Source organism: Stegastes partitus, unplaced genomic scaffold (assembly GCF_000690725.1).
Source record: "Stegastes partitus isolate 25-593 unplaced genomic scaffold, Stegastes_partitus-1.0.2 Scaffold1328, whole genome shotgun sequence".
Classification (NCBI taxonomy): Eukaryota; Metazoa; Chordata; class Actinopteri; family Pomacentridae; genus Stegastes; species Stegastes partitus.
Window position 1 is genome coordinate 145,981 of NW_007579059.1, and position 22,294 is coordinate 168,274.

The 22,294-nt window shown below is 41.4% G+C and overlaps 1 protein-coding gene across 5 annotated transcripts in view; it reads right to left on the bottom strand.

The window, feature by feature from the left end:
- Nucleotides 1-1,112: 1,112 nt before the first annotated feature.
- Nucleotides 1,113-22,294, bottom strand: part of dtna (dystrobrevin, alpha) — a 25,480-nt gene continuing 4,298 nt past the window's right edge. For 3 of the 5 annotated variants that reach the window (XM_008298573.1, XM_008298574.1, XM_008298571.1), the window contains exons 2-24: nucleotides 21,731-21,798; nucleotides 20,308-20,388; nucleotides 20,011-20,224; nucleotides 19,653-19,738; nucleotides 19,006-19,160; nucleotides 18,808-18,913; nucleotides 18,185-18,351; nucleotides 17,840-17,964; nucleotides 17,100-17,108; nucleotides 16,692-16,775; nucleotides 16,384-16,452; nucleotides 12,768-12,863; nucleotides 11,743-11,824; nucleotides 11,304-11,398; nucleotides 9,717-9,830; nucleotides 9,536-9,632; nucleotides 7,361-7,384; nucleotides 6,730-6,889; nucleotides 6,556-6,645; nucleotides 6,376-6,475; nucleotides 5,284-5,401; nucleotides 5,087-5,125; nucleotides 1,113-2,312 (exon numbers count right to left, since the gene is read on the bottom strand). In XM_008298573.1, the coding sequence (XP_008296795.1) occupies nucleotides 5,108-5,125; nucleotides 5,284-5,401; nucleotides 6,376-6,475; nucleotides 6,556-6,645; nucleotides 6,730-6,889; nucleotides 7,361-7,384; nucleotides 9,536-9,632; nucleotides 9,717-9,830; nucleotides 11,304-11,398; nucleotides 11,743-11,824; nucleotides 12,768-12,863; nucleotides 16,384-16,452; nucleotides 16,692-16,775; nucleotides 17,100-17,108; nucleotides 17,840-17,964; nucleotides 18,185-18,351; nucleotides 18,808-18,913; nucleotides 19,006-19,160; nucleotides 19,653-19,738; nucleotides 20,011-20,224; nucleotides 20,308-20,388; nucleotides 21,731-21,797 (2,157 nt within the window). In that variant the 5' untranslated portion in view covers nucleotide 21,798 and the 3' untranslated portion in view covers nucleotides 1,113-2,312; nucleotides 5,087-5,107. The remainder of the gene's footprint in view (nucleotides 2,313-5,086; nucleotides 5,126-5,283; nucleotides 5,402-6,375; nucleotides 6,476-6,555; nucleotides 6,646-6,729; nucleotides 6,890-7,360; nucleotides 7,385-9,535; nucleotides 9,633-9,716; nucleotides 9,831-11,303; nucleotides 11,399-11,742; nucleotides 11,825-12,767; nucleotides 12,864-16,383; nucleotides 16,453-16,691; nucleotides 16,776-17,099; nucleotides 17,109-17,839; nucleotides 17,965-18,184; nucleotides 18,352-18,807; nucleotides 18,914-19,005; nucleotides 19,161-19,652; nucleotides 19,739-20,010; nucleotides 20,225-20,307; nucleotides 20,389-21,730; nucleotides 21,799-22,294) is intronic. The other 2 variants (XM_008298572.1, XM_008298575.1) reach the window with 2 other exon arrangements.

Below are 22,294 nucleotides of genomic sequence, written 5' to 3' on the forward strand. Positions count from 1 at the left end.
TGCTGGTATAATAGAGAAATCTCTGTCGTGTTGTTTGAAGTTGACACTTTGCTTTGAGTTCATTAGTGAAACTAACGAAACATTTAATTAATCAACAACTAATCAGCAACCATTTCAATCAATTGTTAATGAATGATTACGGCGGTTTAATCGAGCACAATTTGCACATATTCTCTGGTTCCACCTTCCTGAGGATGGAGATTTATCACGTGTCTGCGCTTTATAGTATTTTAAAATATTTAAAACCTGTAAGTTTTGAATTGATGCTCCGAATAAAGATTTGTAAGAGGTCACCTTGGATTCCTGTGAATGTGTGATGGACATTTTTTCACCGTTATTTATGTGTTCTTTGACATTTTATTGATTAAATGATTAATTAACAAAAATAATTCTCACAGTAATCAGTAGTGAAAGGACAATTATACCATTACTGTGTAGTTCCTTAGTCTTATGTGCACGGATCAAATTAAATGAAATATAATTTTAGTTTGCCACAGAGTTAATGCAAAGTTTGCACTTGATTAAATAAATCTGATATTCATCCAGCAGCATGACTGCACTCCTCCTTTTCCAACACCAGAGAGCAGTGATGCACCTGATGTCGGAAGAAAGAGGTTTGGTGTAAAATCCATCAATGTTCTAGCTGCTCGCCAACTATGACGATGCAGGAGACACAACATGGAGCGCATAAAGAACATGCTGTGCAAAAACTCCATGCAGCAGTATATACATAGCTGGTGTTTAAGGCCGTGGGTGGATGTAGAAATGCTGTTTCTAAAGGAATGTCCTGTGTGCACGCCTTTAAAAACTCGTGGTAATAATAACCATCAAGCCTAAAATCTGCTAATTCATATGCTTTTAATATTGCCAAAGCCCAGAGCAAAAAAAAAAATCTCCTCCCTAATATGCACATGACTGTGAGATTCAGTGCCGGATGGCTGCTTTTATGTTACCTCAGACGGTAGGTCTCTGTGATGAATTATAGACAATAGGTTGAGGGCAGTCAACAGTGCATTTATGACAGATAATAAATGTGCGCTGCCAAACCAAGCCAATTGAAGTGTGCCGTTCTGGAATGGAAAAAGAAAGAGGAAGGAGTTCATAGGCGAAAATTGTGATATTGTGTCAACACTTTATTATGCATCACCACCATGCAAAATCACTGCTATGAACTTGCTCAAAAATCAAACTAGATATATTTCACACATTTACGATTTTAGATTGGCTTGCCACTTTTTTTTTTTTACCCCGAAAGTGACTGGGTAAAGTTTTTGTGCACACTTGAGTGTGTATGTTGGTGTGCAAGTCACACGGAGGCTCGTGTGAGAGGATTGGCGCTAAACGAATGAAACGACGGCAGATGATCCACGATCGAGCCTTAATTCACAAACCACTGGTAGTAAACACAGTTTGTTCAATGCCCTTGCCAGTGTAAACCTTTGAGTTTAAGCGCAATGGATGTCTCCGTCGCTTCTGTTGAAACACCTTCAGACATTAGAAGATCACATCTTCTACCTAATTGACCATTTATATGTAGACAGCGTACATATTTGCAAACCACGTCTGCTCCGAGCGTCGGTTTAAATCGGACCAGAGAAGACATCCGGCATCGCTGCAGGTGTGTTTTGTTGTAAGCTACATGCTGCATCGACAGGTTGAATGAGCTCCAGTGAGAGGTCATCCAATCAGCTAAGGCAGTGCGCGTCATTATTACTAATATGTCAAATAAAACTAATGTGTCTGATTGGCCTGCTCAAAAAAACAAAACAAAAAACAATACAAAAGCAACTCAACAGCAACAAATCATTGGAATAGTGGTAAAATCTGTTCATGGTAACCCGGCCAGAGTCGCACAATTACAAAAGATTTCAAATATTAACATTTATAACTTCAGATCCAAACATAAGCTCAGGTTTATCCTCATCGTAAAATCAAATGACAACAAACATTGAAAACCGGTTCATTGAGTTCAGAAACATGAGAAAGAATCAGGTTTGTACTAACCAGAGTAGTTTGATAGACAACTCATATAAAAAGGATAAAAATCAAGAAATAATTCCCAAAAATCACGTGTTTGTTTTGTTTTTATGGCACCTGTGGTATCATAGACAGCTCAGTAATTAATCTCTTTACATCAGCTCACAGTATTACCTTAAATATGTGCTTGGTTAAAAAATAGATCTTTACATAAATGTATTCTATGGTTGGATTAAGCCAAACTTAAATTCCCCATGTCTTCAGTGCTCTGTACCGTCGGCCCAGTGTTGTCTCGTCCAGTGTCTTCTGCTATTGTTGCTTTTCATATTGCTCACCTGTGAAGAACAGAGACACGGCGTGATGGAGGTGATCGACATGTACAGCAAAATGAGAAACACTAGGTGCATGAACACACACATTCCAGCATTTTCCTTGTTTTTAAGAAACACATGCAGAACTGAGAACCCTGAAAAACGTAGCATGTTCACATCCTGTCCAGGTTTTTGTTGCTTCGTCCACTTCAGTCATGTTACCAGTAAAACCAAACGTATGGAAACTTTATGACGGTGGAATGAACACGAAGGTCAGTCAGCAAACGAGACATAACAGGGTTTATCCTCAGCTGCTGAGGTCACTCTATAGGTGCAGAAATGACCGAGGTTTTGTCATAAATTAGATTAATTAGTGCACATATCGAGGCCAATGATAGAGGAGAGCTCACAGTCAGCTCTGAGTGCATTCAGGTAGCAACATTAGCAAGAAGCCACTGACAGCACGACGATGTGGAGCTTTATCAGGAATAACGTTTATATACAGTATATTTGCTTATTACAACTAAATAGAAAAAGTTCTACTGCAATCCACCCAGTAGTTTTTGAAATATATACCAATAACTATAAATCACTGGCTTCATTGAAGTCGCAGTTTACCTCCAGTAGTACTGCAACTAACAAATTCATCAGACCACCACCCAATGTCAGGTTTATGCCCTAAATTAACAGCATTGGTAACTACCTACATCATTTCTTATGTTTCTGTAATGGTTAATACACCAGTATGTAGAAGCTCTTTAACCCAAATTATGCTTTTAATGCTAAAATATAATTATTATTGTCAATAGCAAAACACATTATTATTATTTCTTGAATTTAAACAAATTAATATCAATCAGTTCAACAGCATATACAAAAAAAACATACATTCAGTAGGTATAAGGAGGAAGATGGGGTTTCATTAATGCTGTTATTACTGATCATACACAATATAAACCCTGTAAATATATCTATAGTTGTAGTAGAGCTGTTATGTATTGATGATTAATTAGTAGTGGTATCACTTATATCCTAATGAGGACGACTAAATATTGTTATATATAATTTAATATTGTATATTAAATCCATTACTTATTAATATGTACGTGTGTATATGTAGGCCTGTACATATATTTATGTAATGTACTGTTGTCATATATATATATATATATATTGGTAATATACATTTCTATAACAATCTATTAGTAAAACTTATTGCAAAGAAACTGATTATGTACATGGTACAATTATATATCAGTGCAGTTAAATGATTATATGTTGATGCATATTTTATATTAAATCCATTTATTATATATATAAATACATGTAAAATTGCAATGAATCAGAGGGTGATAAGGGGGTGGGAGTTAATAAGTTCATAATTCTTCCTGCTCCTTTTTGAACTCATGTTTGTACATTTTTGTCCCTTTTTTGGGAAAACGTGGAGAACGGAGTGGCGTTAAAGCACTTCATGATGCTGGATGGTCTATAAATATAAATAAATATAAAGTGCTCAACAAAGTAGACAGGTGGTCTAATAAATAAATACATGTTAAGAACAGTATATTAATTGTAGTTATATGGACACAAAAGATTTGATGTAAAATATGGTCGCAGTCGCTCCTTCTGATCCTGAGTCACAGTGTTGAATAACTGTTTGTGCAGAACGTTAAGATGTCCCAGTGACGTTTTGGTAATTAATAGTCATTGTTTATGTCATAATAAGCTTATGAATGTTTGAGTTATGCACAAAAAAAAAAGTGTTTTGTGAGGTCACAGTGACCTTTGAGCACAACAATCTGAATCCAAGTAAACACTGGTGCCAATTACCTGGAGGTGATAACGAGATATCGTGAAAAACCAGGAAAAATGCCTTCTGATCGAAGCTGTCACCGTTAAAACCAAAAATATCGTCCTTACGGTGGAGCTACACAAGAACTCAGAGGATCTTCACAGTCGGTGGGATTCGTCCTCTGGGGAACGTGAGTGAGTTTCAATCCAACAGTTGTTGAAGTGTTGTGGGATTTACCGAAGCAGTGGACTGACCGACAGAACAGTTTAACTTACTGGTGAAGTGACAAAAACCTGGATGCAGGAGGAACCATGCCACATCAATATGCATGTAAACGGGATTAATAAAAAAGGCCTGATAGTATTCACTGCTTATGACTGCTGCTTGCACACATGTACTGACCATTATTTCCTCAAATGTATTCACAGCCTCCCGTTAAAGAAGCAAGAAAATCACTGACATGAGTTGAAATTGACAAAAGTAATAATAAATAAAAATTGAATGGAAATCATGCTTTTGAATTGTGGTTCAACAGAAATTAAAAACAAAACAAACAAACAAAAAAAATGATGGGACCCATAAACTAATATTAAGTTGAACAACCTTTTGAGCCAATCACTGCCATCCAGTGTTTTCTGTTTATTTATTTTTTTAAATTATTCTTTTCAACCACAATTCAAAAGCAACATCTTATTTCACTAAATTATAATTTAGCAAATTTTTATTTATTATTACTTTTTTCAGTTTCTAGCTATTTGAGTGACTGTTGTGGATTTTGCCTTTTTTTTTTTTTTTTAAATGGAAGCATGTGAATACATCTTTTTTTTTTTTTTTTTTAAATGGAAGCATGTGAATACATCTGAGGACGACTGTATAAACTGTTACTGGTGTTATTACAGTTTCAGATGTTTGTTAGCATTTCGGTACATGACAAAATGAAAAGCCTGTCCTGTTAAATGAAGTGCACTACAATCGTGTGAGCTACCGGAGGCTCCAGTGGACTTACCAGTCACCTGGACTGACACAGTCACTGCTGCAGCGTCACCTGCACCACATCATTGAAACCACAACGCATACAGCAGGTTGGAACAGGCGCTGACAAGAGGTCATTTATTCATTCTGAACACACACACACAGTACGCCGCCTTCTCCTTCCATTCGTCTAGAAAAAAAAACAAAACAAAAAAAACAACTGCGACTCACCATGCACGTCTTGTCCGCGTCCTGCCTGTGCTTCATCAGCTCCTCCAGCTTGAGCTCGTCCTCCAGCTGCTGCTCCAGGTCGTTCTCGAAGCGCTCCTCCTCTGCGGCGCTGGCAGGCCTGTGACAAACGCCAGCAGGCGGTTTAAAACAAAACATGGCCCCAAAACAGCAACGGCAAACTATTGTTTCCAAATTACACGAGTTGGGATGTAGGACGTGACCTAAGCGTGAAGAATTTGGGTCACACATCTGTATGGAACAAAGCTACTGGGAGAGCTGACAACGGGGGAAATGAAGTGTCAGGAGGGAACGGACAGATGTGCCGAAGCATTTTAAGGTTAAGCGGCGATACGCTGGGAAAGTTTACAAGCAGACACAAATTAGAAAGAGTTATGAATATGGAGGGAAAAATGATGGTTAGTCCTCTAAAGGCACTGGAGTTGTTGTAATTCCAGAGGAGCTTGATTAATTTTATTTCTGCTTGTGCTCTTGTACATGTCAGAGGTAAATATTTTAGATTTTCCTTCAGTACATTTATGAGACGGGTGTAGTTGTTGTCCACATTTACAGTTTTCACACAAATGCAGTTAAATGGTCAAAATTAAACTAGCGTCTTCTGACTTGTGACCCCGTTCAAAACAGTTTCATCTTACTGTTTATGAACTGAGTGATTATAAAATAAGTATTTGAGGCAGAAGCAATGATAAAGGGTCCATCCTGCATCTTGCTCATGTACATTTAGCTGATGATATGTACTGTAATTTCCAGACTATACTACTTTTCTCACACGCTTTGAACACTGCGGCTTCAACAACGACGCGGCTAATTTATGGATTTTTACGATTCTGACTCGAGACCAAAGTGACGAAATGATTCTGAGGCTGTTCACCTCCTGGAGACACTGAAGAAGACGACTTTAGTGGTTTTAGTGCAGGAGGAAGATGAAGATAGCCATCAGTGACTTTTCCTGGCAGGCTGCTGTAGTTTTTATTTCCTTAACCAGCCGTGTTACAGGCGCTGTTCAGAAAAAAGCCTCTACGGTATTTGTGTATGTTACGTATTTAAATAAAAGTTCACATGTCTGATCAGTACCTTGGTTTATAAGTAAAGAAAGTGTCTGAAGAGGTCGAGGCCAAAAGGTCACAACGTCCAAAGTCTGAATCCACAGTGCTCTCAGTCTCACTTCCACCCTCTGTGAAAAAAAAAACAGAGTAATTAAAGCAGCTGGTGTTTAATAATTCAGAAATGGAAGCACATCGTTGCCTTTCTCACCTGAATTGAGCTCCTTGACCAGCGATGACATGGTGTTGGTGATGGAGTCAGCAGCAATAAGCAGGTCGTTCCTCAAATTTCTCCTTGGACCTTTGAAAAAAGACGAAAGTTTGTAAATGTGACGATCGGCTCTCAGGTGGATTAAACGCACGATGTGTGGTGCCAGTGGGCTACCCTGAGCGAAGGCCTCCTGAACGTCCCCTCCCACGCCCATGAGTGAGTCCTGAGGTGTGTGAGTCGGGGTGGTGCCGGCGGAGTCCGAGTGGATGGGCGTGGGGATGGGCCGGCTGATGGTGTGGCTGGGAGAAGAGCGCGGAGAGCCGGGACCCTGAGTCTGAAGCACAGAGTTCAGAGTTAGCTGTGTCGGCATCGTGTGGACAGAAGAGCATGCTGTAAGGAAATAATCAATCACACGTTTTACTCTGTGTTATTCTCACAAACTTCACCTGAACACCCAAAAGTCTGCTGAAGCTTAATGAGGATCATTCGCACATCACAGCAGCTCTGTGAGTAAGAACACTGTGACCCACATGCTAGGAGTGCACCCCATGTGGAGCAACAAAGCTGCAGCTATTATTATTGTCAGTATCCCACAACATGCTATTAAAGGAGATTTCTGTCCCTCAAAGCGATTCCAATTATTCCCACAGACCAAACCACGAGCTGGTGAACGCCAAGCATCTCCAAACTGAGGAATCAAACCTCTTTGGTCTTTAAAAATAAGGTTCACCCGACAAACAGCGAGGTTTTTATTCCAAACGTGCATCCAAATCTTTTTTATTTTTTAATTATTTTTCACACTCACAGCTTGTTTCCGTTCCTCCTCCAGCTGAAAAACAAAACGGCTTGTGAAACAGCAACCACATTTTTAAAATGAATTTTTAAAAAAAATCAAAAATCCAATCGGTATTTCCGCAAAGCCGAGGCGAGCACGCGGCCTCCTCATGCAAGTTTAATGGATCGGCATTGATCCTTTTAAGCTAATTAGATTGATATCCTCCCCACTTAAGCCAGTATGGCGAGCAGTTCATGTCGGCTTTGAGGAACTCCCGTCCTGTCGCCTGCAGAAGATCTTCTAACATCAAAGGTTATCCTTCCTGGAGGGGGGCAGTCGTGTGCTCTGGGAAGGTGTGATGGATTAATATGGCGCGCTTAAAATGTCAGTTTTGATTCCTGTCTATCAGTTGAATCTGAAGATGAGCGACACATGCAACCTGCAGTAACAGAACTGCTTGTCAGAGACGATTCTTAACCCTTAATGCCAAAAAAAGAAGCATGAAATACAGAATTGAAGCCTGCTGTGACTTTAAAATGAAAGATTTAAACATCGCTGATGATCCAGTGAAGCTGCTGATTTCTAATCTTTCACTAAATGTGAACTACATATGGATGTATAAAGTGATCTCAGTGATTAGCGTTAGAGGCCCATAAAGTCTTTTTTTATTTTTTAACTGACCGGTATTGGCTTTACTGAGCCTCTGCTTACGTCCAGAGGGCACAAAGATGCGGTTAAAACGGAAAATTGGAAAATGAAAAGCAGTCCAATAGCCGCTTGCAATAATCTGCAATGTTAGCATTTTGCAGGGCGGCAGTAACGCATATAAAAGCAAACGCTGACTGGAACACACAGAGTTTAATCAGGTGACTCAGGCAGGAGGCTGCAGGATACTTTTAGGAGGAAAGAAAGATGTACAGCACCGAACAAATGTATGAGACCTCCACCCAATGCCCTAAACTAACAGCACTGGTAATTAGCACAATCATTTCTAATGTCTCTGTAATGGTTAATACACCAGCATGTAGAAGCTCTTTAACCCAAATGATGTTTTTAATGCTAAAATATAATTATTATTGTTATCCATGAGTTTTCAAATGTATTGTTCTACAAAATAAAACAGGAAAAAACAGTAAAGCACATTATTACTTCTTGATTAAAATGTCAAATTCTAGTTATTTACTTTGCATCCCTGAGCAGAAAAAAAGAGTTTTAATGGTTGAATGTGAGTCATTTTCTCAGAGAGCAAATGTGGATATAAAAAAGTGAATTCAGTTTAAAATTCCTCATTCCTGTTCAAAACGGTGAAACGTCCAGGTGGTCAAATACATTTAAGGACTGCATTTAAAAGTGTCATCATTCATCCAAACCTGAACTCTACAACAAGATTTCTGACCACGTACGAAGTCTTTCATCAGATGTGACTGTTGTTGGCTTGAACCGATTTGAAATTTCTGTTTTTGCACATTAGATTTACTACAACGCTGCATGAGGTCAAACTGTTATTTCTATTTGCTGCGTGTGAGAGTGGAAATCTATTCCTCCTCCTCTACAAAGAGGAATTGTGATCATGTTACTCCCGTGTTTGCCCTAAATGGCCTAATTTAGTTTAATTACTTGTTTATTTCCTTTTAAAAAAAGAACAAAAGCAATGCTGCACTGAGTGGAATTCTGCTAAATGTGTTTAATTTGTTGTTTTGTAAAATAAAAATTAAAGAATGCAGTTTTTTTTTAATGATTGCACTGCAGAGCTGTTCTGTTTTCAAACGTTGGATTTATCTGAATAACTCTGAAGCTGTGTTGAGTCAAAAGATGACATATTGGGCCTGAGACAGAGCATAACTTTTAAAGATGCACGCCATCTAAACGGGGCTGCCGTGTAATTTATCACATGTTTCAACGCCACAAAGTGCAGTGTTTGCTCTAATTCAGCTGGAGCGATCGCACACAGCTGGGGGAGATTGTAATACAAGGGACATTCATTATGTGGCCATATTGCTCACCACCTGCTTCCAAATAATAGTAAAAAAAAAAACAAAACAAGCTATAGCGCACATGTCCATGAAAGCATCCGAGGAGCAAAACTGAAGTTAAAACGTTATTGTTCCCCCACAGGACACATAAAAAGTGTGTTCCTCCAGTGATCATGAAGAAATCCAAACTGTGTTCTGACTGCAGAGAGATGAAAGCCCACATCTGTAGTACCTTGAGAAGCATCATTAGCTGCTCCAGCTGCACCATGAGTTCCCTGCGACTCTCCTGCAGAGTAGACATTCTTTGTTCAAGCTCATCTTTGCGTTGCCTGACGGAGGAAACAAGTCGTGATGAAACCACAGCGTCAACGCGTTTCTCGAGCAGTTTGAGCAAACCTGTCGGCAGAGGCTACCTGAGAAGTCGAAGCTCGGCGAGCAGGGTGGGGTTCTGCTGACCTCTGTCAGGAGGCGGCTGGGAGGCCTCCTCGTGCTGAAGGCGCAGTCGCTGGATTTCCTGCAGGATTTCTCTGAGCACAGACACATGCACACTCGAATAAACTGTGTTTCTGTCACGTTTTGTACACATGAGCCAACAAAAACACTGAGAATCTGCATTTTCTGCTGATTTGCTGCAACCTCCCAGATGATCTTAGGCTCTGTTCAAGTCTAAACTGCATTCTTTGGCCACATGGGGGCAGCAGAAACAAGCTGTTTGTCGCTGTGGTTATTTACAGCAGATGCAAGTTTGTGTCCACAGAATGAATGTTTTCTATCAGCTGCTGATGCTCCTCTATGTTCACAGCTAAACCACCAGGGCGACAAAAACGCTACGATACTGGTGAACACGGACCTAAACTGTAACGTCGGGGGTCTAAAAATACAACACAGTGAGCTGAAAGATGGTACACGGGAGGCTGTTTGACTCGTCACAGCAGAGAGAGCTCATTAGTCACTAATCACATCGATGACGGATCAGTTCTACTCCAGCGTCCCAGCGCGCCGCCACGGCCGGCCAGAATTCACAGCTGCAGGACTCTGGAACTGAAGTAGCCTAAACTGAATCCAGCTAGTTTCTCCTGCTGTGCCAGAGTTCAATTGCAAAAAAACAGAATCACAAACCTTCAGGAAACCCACTTTTCCATCGTCTACCTGAGACAATATCATTAAACTGTAAGTTATCTCTGTTTTTGTCGTTTCTGCTGAGTCAGATCCACTCAGCTTCAGTTTGACTGATATTATCTCAAGCAAACAACAATAAAATAAGTTTACAAAAATGGAGTCATCTGTTGATTTGCAAATGAACTCTTCATACGTCAGTCGACAGAGGGGTCAGGAGGGTTGGATGCACTGTTAATATTACAATATTGGTTACTGCTGCTTTAAAACCTTCCTGCTTCTGATGCAACTTTTGATTTTTTATTTATTTTTATTCCCTGCATTGTATTTGTTGAGCTCATTTTGGTATTTTTACATTTAAATTTTATTCTTATTCCATTCAATGTGTATATTCTAAACTGGTTCTACTGTTTATTTTGCCTTTATATGCACAATTATCTAACTTTACATTGTTTTTTTACAGGTTATTCTATTTATATACTTAGTGTGTTCGTACCGCTCTATTCTATGCTGTATAATATTGTAAATATTCATCTTGTACTGCTTCTTTTGCACTTCTTTAGTTGCTAAATGCTGTCCTGTGTGATGACCACACAGCTGAATCTGATTTCATCTTTGAAGTTTGCTCAGCTGCTTGAAATAAAAATAATAAAACGATAGAAGAAAGCAAAGTAAATGACTGAAAACACAGAAAGTAGGCGGGAGCTGCTGTAACTGGCTGCCACGCTCACAGCGCCACCTTCCTATTCTGTTCTAAGTTTGCTCATGCTGTCAGCCCAAGGACCCCTTCATTCTAAAGGTCTTGTTATAAAGTTTGAAAAAATACAAGTGAAGGGACAACAGAAGTAAAAAAACAAAGTATGACCAAAGCAGCCGTCCCTGACCTGTTTTTGCTCTCGAGCTCGGCAATGAGCTGCCTCTGCTGTTTGTTGGCATCCAGAGAGCAGGGGAGGTCTGTGGGGACCCTCTGCTGTTGAGCCTGTTGGCGAAACCGAGCAGGAGACATCACGTGAACTGGCTCTACCTCGGGATGATGTCATCCGCCGCGTTATCTCGTATCTCACAAGAGGGAACAAAGCAGTTAAGTCGCCAGCCATCCATCAAGTCCCGACCAGAGCATGAACAGTTACACAAGTCTGGTTAGAAATGATCACCGCCTCGGCAGTAAAAAAAAAAAAACCCTCATGAAGTGGAGTAGCGGCATACGTTAAATCCTCTTCTCATCAAGGACAGATTTTTTGGGACTGGACAGCTATGAAAGATGCCATGATGTTGTGTGCAATAAATGTCTCATATATTTATATATATATTTATATATCTCACCGCAGCATCAGCAGCCAGTCTAGCAGCATAGCGGGCGATGAGACTGTGCTCTTCATCTTGATGGTTACTGCTCTCCAGCAAACTGATCAAGAGGAAAATCGAGATGGGAGTCACAACATGACACAATTAATAATGCACAGCTATGCAGATACAAAATATGCACCAGAAATGCAAAAAATAAATAAAACGTGTTTGAGAGTCAGATTAGTTATTTGGCACATCATGCTAATCTATGCATATAAAAACCACAAAAAAAAGCATAAATGAAGTTATTATGTAAATGTGGAGGCGATCATTTGTATTTTAAAGCTAATCTGATCCAAAGCAGCAGAAAATATGAGTCTGTATTTGCACGCACACACAGTAAATGCATTCACACAGGGAGAAACGAGGTGGCTGCTCATATAATCTGATAAAACAGACACACATCGTCATACTGCAGTCAGCACACTTACACACAGCTCGAGCACTATCAAGGAAGAGAGAATATGTCATAAACCCAGTGATAAATTAGAAAAAACAACATCTAGCTGCTCTGAAAGACCAAATCCATGGAAGAGAATACTTCATAAGGAAGCACTTTGTCCCAATTTGTCTCGTTTTCTTTCATAAATTTCAGTCAAAACAATTCACAGACATTGCACGATTCTCAAAGTGTTAAACTCATTACTCAAGAGCCATGTGTGCAGCAGCTACAAGGTCTTTCAAGGACTCAAAAATGGAAAAAAAACATTCTTTCACCTCAGAATGAAATCTAATCTGGCCTACGCTGTTCACTTGGCAGAAACAAACTCTAATTCCCATTTTGGACACAAATCAGTCAGAAACGCTAATTGCTGCTGAGCAACAACAAAGCTGAAGGTCGAGGAGGCCAGTCTGCAAAACCGTCCGACAGCATGCGGCGTTAGGACCGTAACACATTCACGGTTAGACGAGGTTAGAGGGGGGGAGAGAAAAGGCCGTGAGGCGGCGGTTCAGCAGAGCACACAGTGTCCACCGGCGGACACGGCAGCACACCAACTAACCATGTTCTGGGCTTGTTTTGGAGCATATTCACATAGAGGCCAATGAGAACATGTTCGTCGGCAAGTCTATCGGCAACATCGAGGTTGTAGTTCAACCTGGAACAGTGGATGAGTTTCACAAAACACAAAACGTTACACAAGGTGACAGAAGAGACGCAGGAGGGTGAGGGAGGGAGTAGGGGAGAGGAGGCGACAAAGGAGGAGGAGGAGGAGGAGGAGAAGGGCTGAAAAGCAGCCATTCATGGGTGACTAGAGAGAAACAAGGCCATATTATGTTTGGGAGAGACACCGCTGATGAAGGCTAGGAGCACGACTGAGGGCATGCCCAGCAAAAAAAAACCATACACAACAAAGAAAACCATCAGCTACATACTGTTTACATTCTACAGCCATCAATCACTCAGTGCTCTATCATTAAAATGACTGAAAGAACATTATTCATAGGTTAAACAATCTGCCCTCCAGATATGTGGAGCATGCACGGCCCTGTTTGATGTCGCTTCTGTATTTATAGCAGCCATGCTGATCATGAAGAACCACAACACAGGCGGAGGAGAGTCAGCGCAGTCATAACAGAAACCCGGTCGTGTCAGGCCCGTTATGGAGCTACTTTCAATACCAGGTTCTTTAGTTTAGCTTGTTTCCTAACTAGACGATATAGTTGGAAATTAAAGGAGCAGACACCTAGCTGATAAAGATGGCTACTGTATGTGTAATAAGTTAATTAAGTTTAGCAGAGTTATTACTAAATACGAAGCAGACTTACAAAAGCTATACGTTTGCAGCTCATTTTCAACAATGATGTCACCATAGAAAATCTGTCACGACTGCTACAGGTGATGTGCACCAGTTTGGTAGGAATGCTAAACTATGAGTAACCACGAGGGGCTTTAGTGCCAAAGTGGGACGAAACACATTTACTAGTAAGAAAAATTCAGTCATTATATGCATCCAAAGATGTTCCAACACTGTCCAGAGATAGAAACAGCTGCTCTGTGATGACTTATTTCAGTTTTAATTTCCTTTTGCTGAGTGCCAAAGCGATTCCAGGTTTGTCTTGTTGAAGAGTTTACATCATCAGGAACTAGAGATGCTTCTGAGGACCGTGGGGTAGAAACAGATGCTTGGTGGTGGTTCAATAAGGTTTTATTTCACTGTACCGTACCGACCAGTTGAGTTTCCATGTGGCTTGAGGTCGCGCTGTCCGCCATCTTGAATTGAACTACCTGTGATATAACACTCAGTAATTCCTGTGGCTCGGTCCAGTTAAATTTTCACGCCAAAAACCATCATGGGCCAAACATCAAAGTGGCATCGTGACATTACCAGTGGGCTGTTGGTTGGAGCACTTTGACACCAACTAGTCGACCACAAACAGAAAAACATCAAACTCAAATTTTTTCTTGGTTTGGCCCACTTTGGCACTGAACCCCTCACTTCAGGTTACAAGTTTGCTATTAGAGGTGAACATGTCAGTTTATGTTCTGCATGTCTTTAGACTGTGGGAGGAAACCTATGTAGGCTCAGAGAATCACCGCTGCTCGCTGTGAGGCAACGATGCAAACACTGCAGAGCCATGAAAGCACTTGAAAAGAATCTGGGGCAAAGTTGCGCATGAAACTCTCCACGAGTCGACTGCAGGTTTATCACTAATCTAATTTGGAAATACAGTTGGAACCAGAAGCTGCATAAAAAGAACCTTTTTTTCTTTCTCACTGTCTGACATTAAATCAGACTAAACTTTTCCTGTTTCAGGTCAGTCAGGATCACCAACATTATTTCTATTTGCTAAACACCAGAATAATGAGAGAGAGAATTTCTTTATTACTTTCTTCAAAGTCAGAAGTTTCCATAAATTCACATGTGCACACACAGAAATAATGTTGGTCATCCTGACTGACCTAAAACAGGAAAAGTTTAGTCAGATAGTTCTGGTTTCAGCTGTATAATTTGGTTTCTGGTTTCTGCAAATTTGTGGTAACATTGCTAAAGGTTAACCCTTTGTGTTTGCCTAAGGGTGCACATACTAGTAAACATTACGGAGCCAGTGTGCAATTTGGCTGCTGATGAATATTCTCAGAAACGGTTTATCCAGTTAAAATTCATTGTAATTAAAATTGTCACTCCACCAGCTTTACTATTGAGACGGACTGCTGGTCGGCTTGTTAAACTCACGTCCTCTGGAGAGAAAATGACTCGAGCAGAGAGAGGGCAGGACGTGCAGCATGTCAGTTCCCTGGTCTGAATAAAACCAGGGGGATTGTGAGGATGTATTAATAAGAAAACCCTACTGCAGAGCCAAACTGGCAGCTTTGTCACGTGGCCACTCGCGGTACTGCAACAAAAAATCTGCCGCAACCCAAAGAGCGCATCTGTTATTAAACTGTTCATTTATTATGACCTATTATCAGTGTTTAATTTATGCCCTGAACCACGTGGGGTATGTACAGGAAAGGCCAGCAGGGGGGGAAATGTAATGCAGAGGAGCTCATAATGCAAAACGTTTCGGGCTCATATGCCTAAATGCAAAAACGTTTTCATTCGAGAGAGCCGGTGCTGTCTGTGAGTCCAGTTCTCGACAGTTTATCCACAATCACGTGGCTGCATTCATACATCTAGTATGTTTTTCTGCTTGTTTGCAGTTGAGTGCTTGGTAGGATGTAGTCTGCTTGACTAAAAGATGGTCAAACCTTCTGTAGGGAGCCACTACGCCACTGTAGTCTATTGGTGATATAGAAATACTTTGAACATTGTGTTAAGTGCAGGAGTTTTGGAGCTTGACCCGTATTGTAGGTGAGGATATCTCAGCCTCTGCTGCACTGATGGATGCATTTGATTAAATCGTTGCAGTGGCCCTTTAACCGTCCATGTTTCTGAAAATAAAAAGTTTAGAAATGATAATCAAACAGTCTCTGCAGAAGCGACTTCGTCAGCTTTCACAGGACACATCTGCTGGGATTATGCAGCGCCTCAGCCCGCACAAACAGCGAGTGCCATGTCAAATACCCTGACGTGCTTATCAAGAGCAACCTAAGGACTCACTCATCACATCATCTGTATGTTTTTCTGTGTTATGAAAGGGAGTAGTGTTCCCTAAAGAAACGCATTCTTCTCTCAAGTGCAGGTGCAGAAGCGCTGCAGACGCTTCTCACTTGAAAAGCCACCGATAGTTTTTTATCTTTAACCGTAATAGCGACTGAAAAAGCAAGTTAATCCCACTTCATCCCACTATTTACATACATCGTAAACCACGTCGCTGGGAATTCATATGATTTAACTGCTGCAACTCCAGCACAGAGGGGGACTGACGGCAATATTCAACGCAGCTCATATTGTAAAACCGGCAGTTAGCGTTTCCCATTTCTGTGTATGAAAAGATTGTAATAGACACTCTAAACTAATGGCCAATGATCTTCATGATGCATGCTTCATCTAGCGTCTTTGAAAAAGCCCCACGAGTATGAAAACGTAAACCCCTCTATAGGACAAACCGGTTCGCTAATAGTTTCCTGGAGACGATAAGCACTCTAGTTTATGATATGATTATTATCTATATTAGTTCACGCATGCATTTGCACTAGAAAGGCGTTCCCATAAGCACACCTGTGTCACTTACCCTCTCCCTTTCAACAGATGTGGAGCAGCCCCAGTCAGGGGCTTTCTGTGCTCAACATCATTATTCTTGCTGTAAGGCAAGCCATTTACATTCAGCTCGAGAAAAACACACACACACAAAAAAACACAAACAGTGATACACAAATGTTGGCGTACACCAGCACGCACACTTGGGAAAATAAAGGCAAGAAAAATAAAGACAGTGCGGGTCACAGAGTCCGCAGGGCACAGGGCCTTTAGGGAGCGTGACCGACTGAAAAGATCAGTTGTAAAATCCAGGGCAGCCATTGTTAGCGCTGCCGTACTCACTTTTTGGTGGAGTAAGGGTTCCCTGATGTAGGCATGGAGTGGGAGAGTGAGTAGTCATTGGTGAGATTCACTGGTCTTGGTGGCCTGCAAGAGGAAACAAAAGGGGTTTTTGGGCGGCGTTTCTTTTTGACGATGTCTTTCTGTTCAGTCTTTCAGTCTTGTTTATTTCCATCGACTGTATAATCTTTGACTTTCCACTGACAGACAATAAAAAGTACAATATGTGTTGTTACGCATCATAAATTAAAACATGCAAAGAATGAACGAATGGCTGATCTGGTGAATCGACAAACACAGCAGGTGCTCAGAAAAAAAGAAAAGTTAACAAACGTGACCGTCAGTGTGGGACAAAAAAATACAAAAGGTTAAAATCTACAAAAATGTGTTAAATAATCAAAGCGAACTCACCACGTGTCTCTATTTTGAGGAAAGAACAAGAAAAGGAACAAATGCTTTGTTATAATCGGCTCCAGCGGCACAAGACGTAGAATAAACAACACGTAAAAGGTTCAAGACATTTGGCTAAATCACCAAAATGTAGAAATGGGCAGGATATTAATTTACAGCACGTATATCAGTATTGCCACACAGGCGGACTGATGAGAAACTGCAGAAATAAAATGCAAAAGATAATGTTTTAATACTGTTGAGTATTTTTTGACTGCAAATACCTAAAATTGTGTAATTCTTCTTTAATATATGCATCATTATCTGTCTATGAACGCTAATTTAAACAATTAATGTTGGACTCTAGTATTAAAACTACCACCAGACTTTCCATCAGAGATTTTTCGCTCTATTATCAGACAATTTAAATTTTAAAAAATTGCACAGACAAAACCAGAAGCAGGTTTCTCAGCACCAAAAGTGACTTAATGTCCCACTAGTCTTAAACTACAGCGCTTATTCGTTGACTAGAGTTTGAAATATTCACCAGACAACACAAAACATTGCGAGACGAGCAAGAAGGAAGCAGCAGTGTTGCCGATTACAATCATTCCCAAGGCTATAATTAAGCATCATTGATCAGTTGACCCAAGAGATTGACTGGAATCACTTCAGACTTAGAGGCAGCTACAGGATCATTATCAGCTGAGGGATGAAGTCGAGCATTTCAGAAAACAACACAACGCTCCCGACGAACTTACACAATGTGAGCTAGGTTGAGAGGTTTCTCTGGCATTTCGGAAAACGTGGGGTAAGGAGGCTCTCTGCTGGACGCGCAGCTCAGCGACTTGCTGAGGGCGTGGGACAACTTCTTAGCGGGAGATTTCTGGGAGAGAGAAAAACACACACACAGGAGATTGTGAGGACGCTGAATTCAAATCACGTGCCGTCGGTACGGTAACGCTGTCACCTGCATTCAGCATCCTCACGCCGTAGTGAAGCGGAACAAAAATAGCCACAATGACTGGTCCAGTGCAGACACACCTCCCTGAGCCCACCCCTCTCCTCCTCGTCCTCCTCCTCCTCCTCCCATCTCCTTCCCTTACCCATGACGTATACTCCTTCATTTGGTGCTGGTTGCTATGGGAACCGCTGGCATGCCCCCTCCAGAAGCAGTCCTGACAGAGCTGGTAATTATGACATTGCTGGCAGCGGTAGCGGAAGCCCATCATACTCTCAGTATGGCAGTAGGAGCACTCGACCGGGTGAAAGACTGCAGGGAGGAGAGGAGGGGCCAGACACACACACACACACACACACACACACACACAAACACACACACAGATGCACAAACACATGCACACAAACAGATGTGACTGTAAAACCAGATATTTTGCACAGTGCAGGATTAATTTCCATTAATTTAAAGACAGATGCGAGGCGGATATCGAGTCTGACAACGTTTCAAACACACACAGTGCAGCAGCGCATCGAGCTGCATACGTGTGCACATGTCTCTCTCTTGTTTTTTTTCATTGTGCTCACATGGAGGTGGCTTGTGATGACGAGTGAATCACCGATACGCACAAACATGCACAATCGGTCCCTATGGGTCATCTCCACTAGAGGTGTCTTCACGGTGTGTGTGTGTGTCTGCTTGACTGATGATGTGAACTTGACATCCTCCCAGCCCTGCATAGCTTCCCCGTTGCACATTCGGCGTCCTTACCGTTCTCCACGTTGGCGAGCCGATGCATGAGCGGTAACCACACCAGACACTGAGGGGGCGGGTCTGACATCAACGTATCGAGGAATGTGTTGAGGGAGACCTTTTTCTATTGACGTACAGTGCAGTGGAGAGTGAGATTCACACACAACGTCAATGCTAACACAATCGCTGAAGACTCGCTGATATCACGCGGTTCACCTGCTGCGTGAAGCACGTTCTCACGGCCTGTTCGGTGTAACCAAACGAAGGCCCCTCGAAAACCGCCATGGGTAGCTTGAGAACCTCCCTCAGAAACTGGTCAAACTGCGAGTACACCATTATCCCGGCGGAATCGGATATCTGTGAAAAAATATCTGGAAACAAAGCGAGGGGGGGGAGAGACGTTATACAAATTAATCAAACTAATTGTCAGTTGCCAGCACAGTCGGCTAATTACAGCATTACACAATACAATTATCCCACTTATTTGGGAAAACAAATCAAAGCGAAGCAGTTATTCAGATCAGTTGTAACTGTACGACCAGCCCTCCTCTTTCTCCCTCACAAGCTGCTGCTCCAACAGATTTAGGGTGTTATGTAATAAACCCTAACCTTCACATAATGACTTCTCTCAGCCATGAAGAGGCCTGCGCTGCTGTTTTGTTTTTAAAAATAGAAATAGAAAATAAAGACGGCAATAAGTTTGAATTAGAAATCCCGAAGCAAAAAACACTATTATTATTAATAATAAACTACAACTTTGTAACCGTACAAAGACGACTTGCTGATTTATTGCAGGTAAAACAGGTGGTTATCGTTTCATTTTTCACGATTAAAAGATAAAAAAGACTTGTTGTGTTTCTTACATCTTAATTTATCCAGAATTTTGCCTCCACAGATGGTTGCCAGGGCCAACTTCCCAACAAAGACAGATACCTTGCCGTGGCCCTCCCTAAAAGGAAAAACAGAAACACATTATGGTAGGTTTAAACGGAGCTGCAAAAACACATGTAGTGTTCCTTGTACAATCTTATGAGCTGCAACTTGCAAAAGAATGACCCTCGTCTTTTACCTTCACCAGAAACGTTCCCTCCACACCCGCATGCTGTGACATTATTCAGGTAAATAGTCGGTATTTTCCCTCCACGCTGACATTTCACACCACATTAGCTCACGTCAAAACCTCACACGTGAAAGTACGCGACCGGTTCTCGCGTGACTCACGGGTCGTAGGCAGCCAGCAGGAAGTTGAGCAGCAGGCCGATGGACTGCTCCACGTTGATCTGGTGGGTGGTGGGCATGCGCTTGTTCAGCTGGTAGAAGACGGTGGACAGCACCACTTCCAGACGCGCCACGGAGAGCTCAGCGTTGAGGTCCATGGTGTTGAGGCCGTTCTCTCGGAAAGCCTCGATGACGTTCCAAATGTCGACCAGATGCACTGTGAACGGGAGAACGCAGCGTCACCGTTTTGATATCTTACATTAGCCGAGAGGTTGCAATTAAATGTGTGCGTGTGCTCACGGTTGCATTTCTTCTGCACAAATCTGAGCTTGCAGGCTGTTCTGTACGTCGACAGTCGAATGGAATCCAAATCCTGAGCCCCTGAGGAAGATTAGTTGACATCAAAAAAGGAAATGTTAGCTGACAGACACCTGGAACTCTGGAACTAGAGTGTAAAGCGTTAAATATTGCTTAACCCTCCTGTTATCTTTCAATTATCATTCAATGTTTAACATCTCTAAATAAGTCATTGACAAAATTGTGTCAGCTGTATTTAAAGGGCTATTTACACATAAACTTGGGAAACAGCTTTTTCTGGAGGTTTAAACTGCTGGGGTCAAATTGAACCCAAAGAAAAAAAGATGTCAGTGAATTTGAATGTACCGTAATTTCCAGACTATTGAGCGCACCTGAAAATAAGCCGCAGCCACTAACTTTAAAAAGAAAACTAATTTTGTACGTATACAGGCCGCACTTGTCTACAAGCTGCAGGTTGTAACGTGAGATATTTATACAGAAACATGTTTTAAACTTTTAATTAAAAACGTACCGGTAACGTACACAAATACGTAAATGCTTTTTTTCGAACAGTGCCTGTAACTATAAAAAATACAGAACCAGGAAAAGTCACTGATCGCTATCTTCATCTTCCTCCTGCACTAAAACCACTAAAGTCGTCTTCTTCAGTGTCGGAGCTGAACGGCCTCAGAATCACTTCGTCACTTTGGTAAAAATCCATAAATTAGCCGCATCATTGTTTAAGCCGCAGTGTTCAAAGCGTGTGAATAAAGTAGCGGCTTATAGTCCAGAAATTACGGTAATAGGAGGGTTAAATAAATAAATAAATACGCCAATATGAGGAAATGCTGAGAGAATATATCTAATGTTATCAACAATATTTTATAAAAATTTTGTTTTGTTTCTTACTGTAAATCATTTTTATTTTTCACTCCAGTAACTTTATTCATTTTGTCACTGAATTAAAGTCTGTTTAATTCACAATCGACCATCTGTTAGCATATTTAAGCCCAATGCTAATCCTAAATCGACTTAGTGCATAAAATGGAAAGTGCAAAGGCCTCGACATAATATTAAACTAAATTAGGGATAAGGGACATTTTAAAGCTGTAACTCCTGGATGACTCAGCTCAGTGTTGTTCCTCGTAGTCAGACAGGTTACCATCAGCAGGTTTAGCTGTTATACGGATGGAACAACCTCAATGGAATAAAAATGAGCGTAAATACACAATAATGATCTGCACTCCCGATAATGTGCATGCGTGCCGTCACTGCAGGCCGCTCAAAATCAATCTGGGAGACACTCGATCTTCATGATATTAGCTTTACAAGAAACTTACAGAAGGAGAATTTTGTCATTTTTTTATGGTCGGCGTGTAAACCGGTCCAGCATAGATCACGCTGAGCCGCGGCCCCGAGCACTTACTCATCTCGACAAACAGTTGCCTTCTATCTGCCATGTTGTCGCCGCTCTGCCCGCAGTCCTCAATCATTCTGGTCAAGAGGAGAGAAAGTCACGTCAGAGCCTGTGCGCATCAGCGTTTGGCACTTACAGTTTCAATTATGGCAGCGTTTAGTCACTGAGCACGCACTTCACGAGGCTTTATTGTGTATGAATTAACCACCGAGCTGAACTGTGTCCCTCAGATTACTGCGCATGTTTCAGATCCTCACATAGCATGTTGTGATAGCATTCTGTCAGCTTGGCACGATGCAACTCGGCATGTGTCACTTCGCTGTAAACAATGCATCAATACTGGCAATTAATAGAGTCTGTTCTTGCTCGGCATATGCAGAATTTACAATGAGAACAGTCGAAATGCACAGTGACTCCCTGAGCAGTGAGTCAGCGGCAGACAAAAGCAGCTTCTCGCTTCTAGTCGTCTCATCTGGGCTCCGCGAGTCGGCTGAAAGTGCTGCAACTTTTCCCCAGGCAACTTGCAGAAATGCTCTTAGATTTGCACTTTTGCTAAGATTCAAGCTAAAGCTG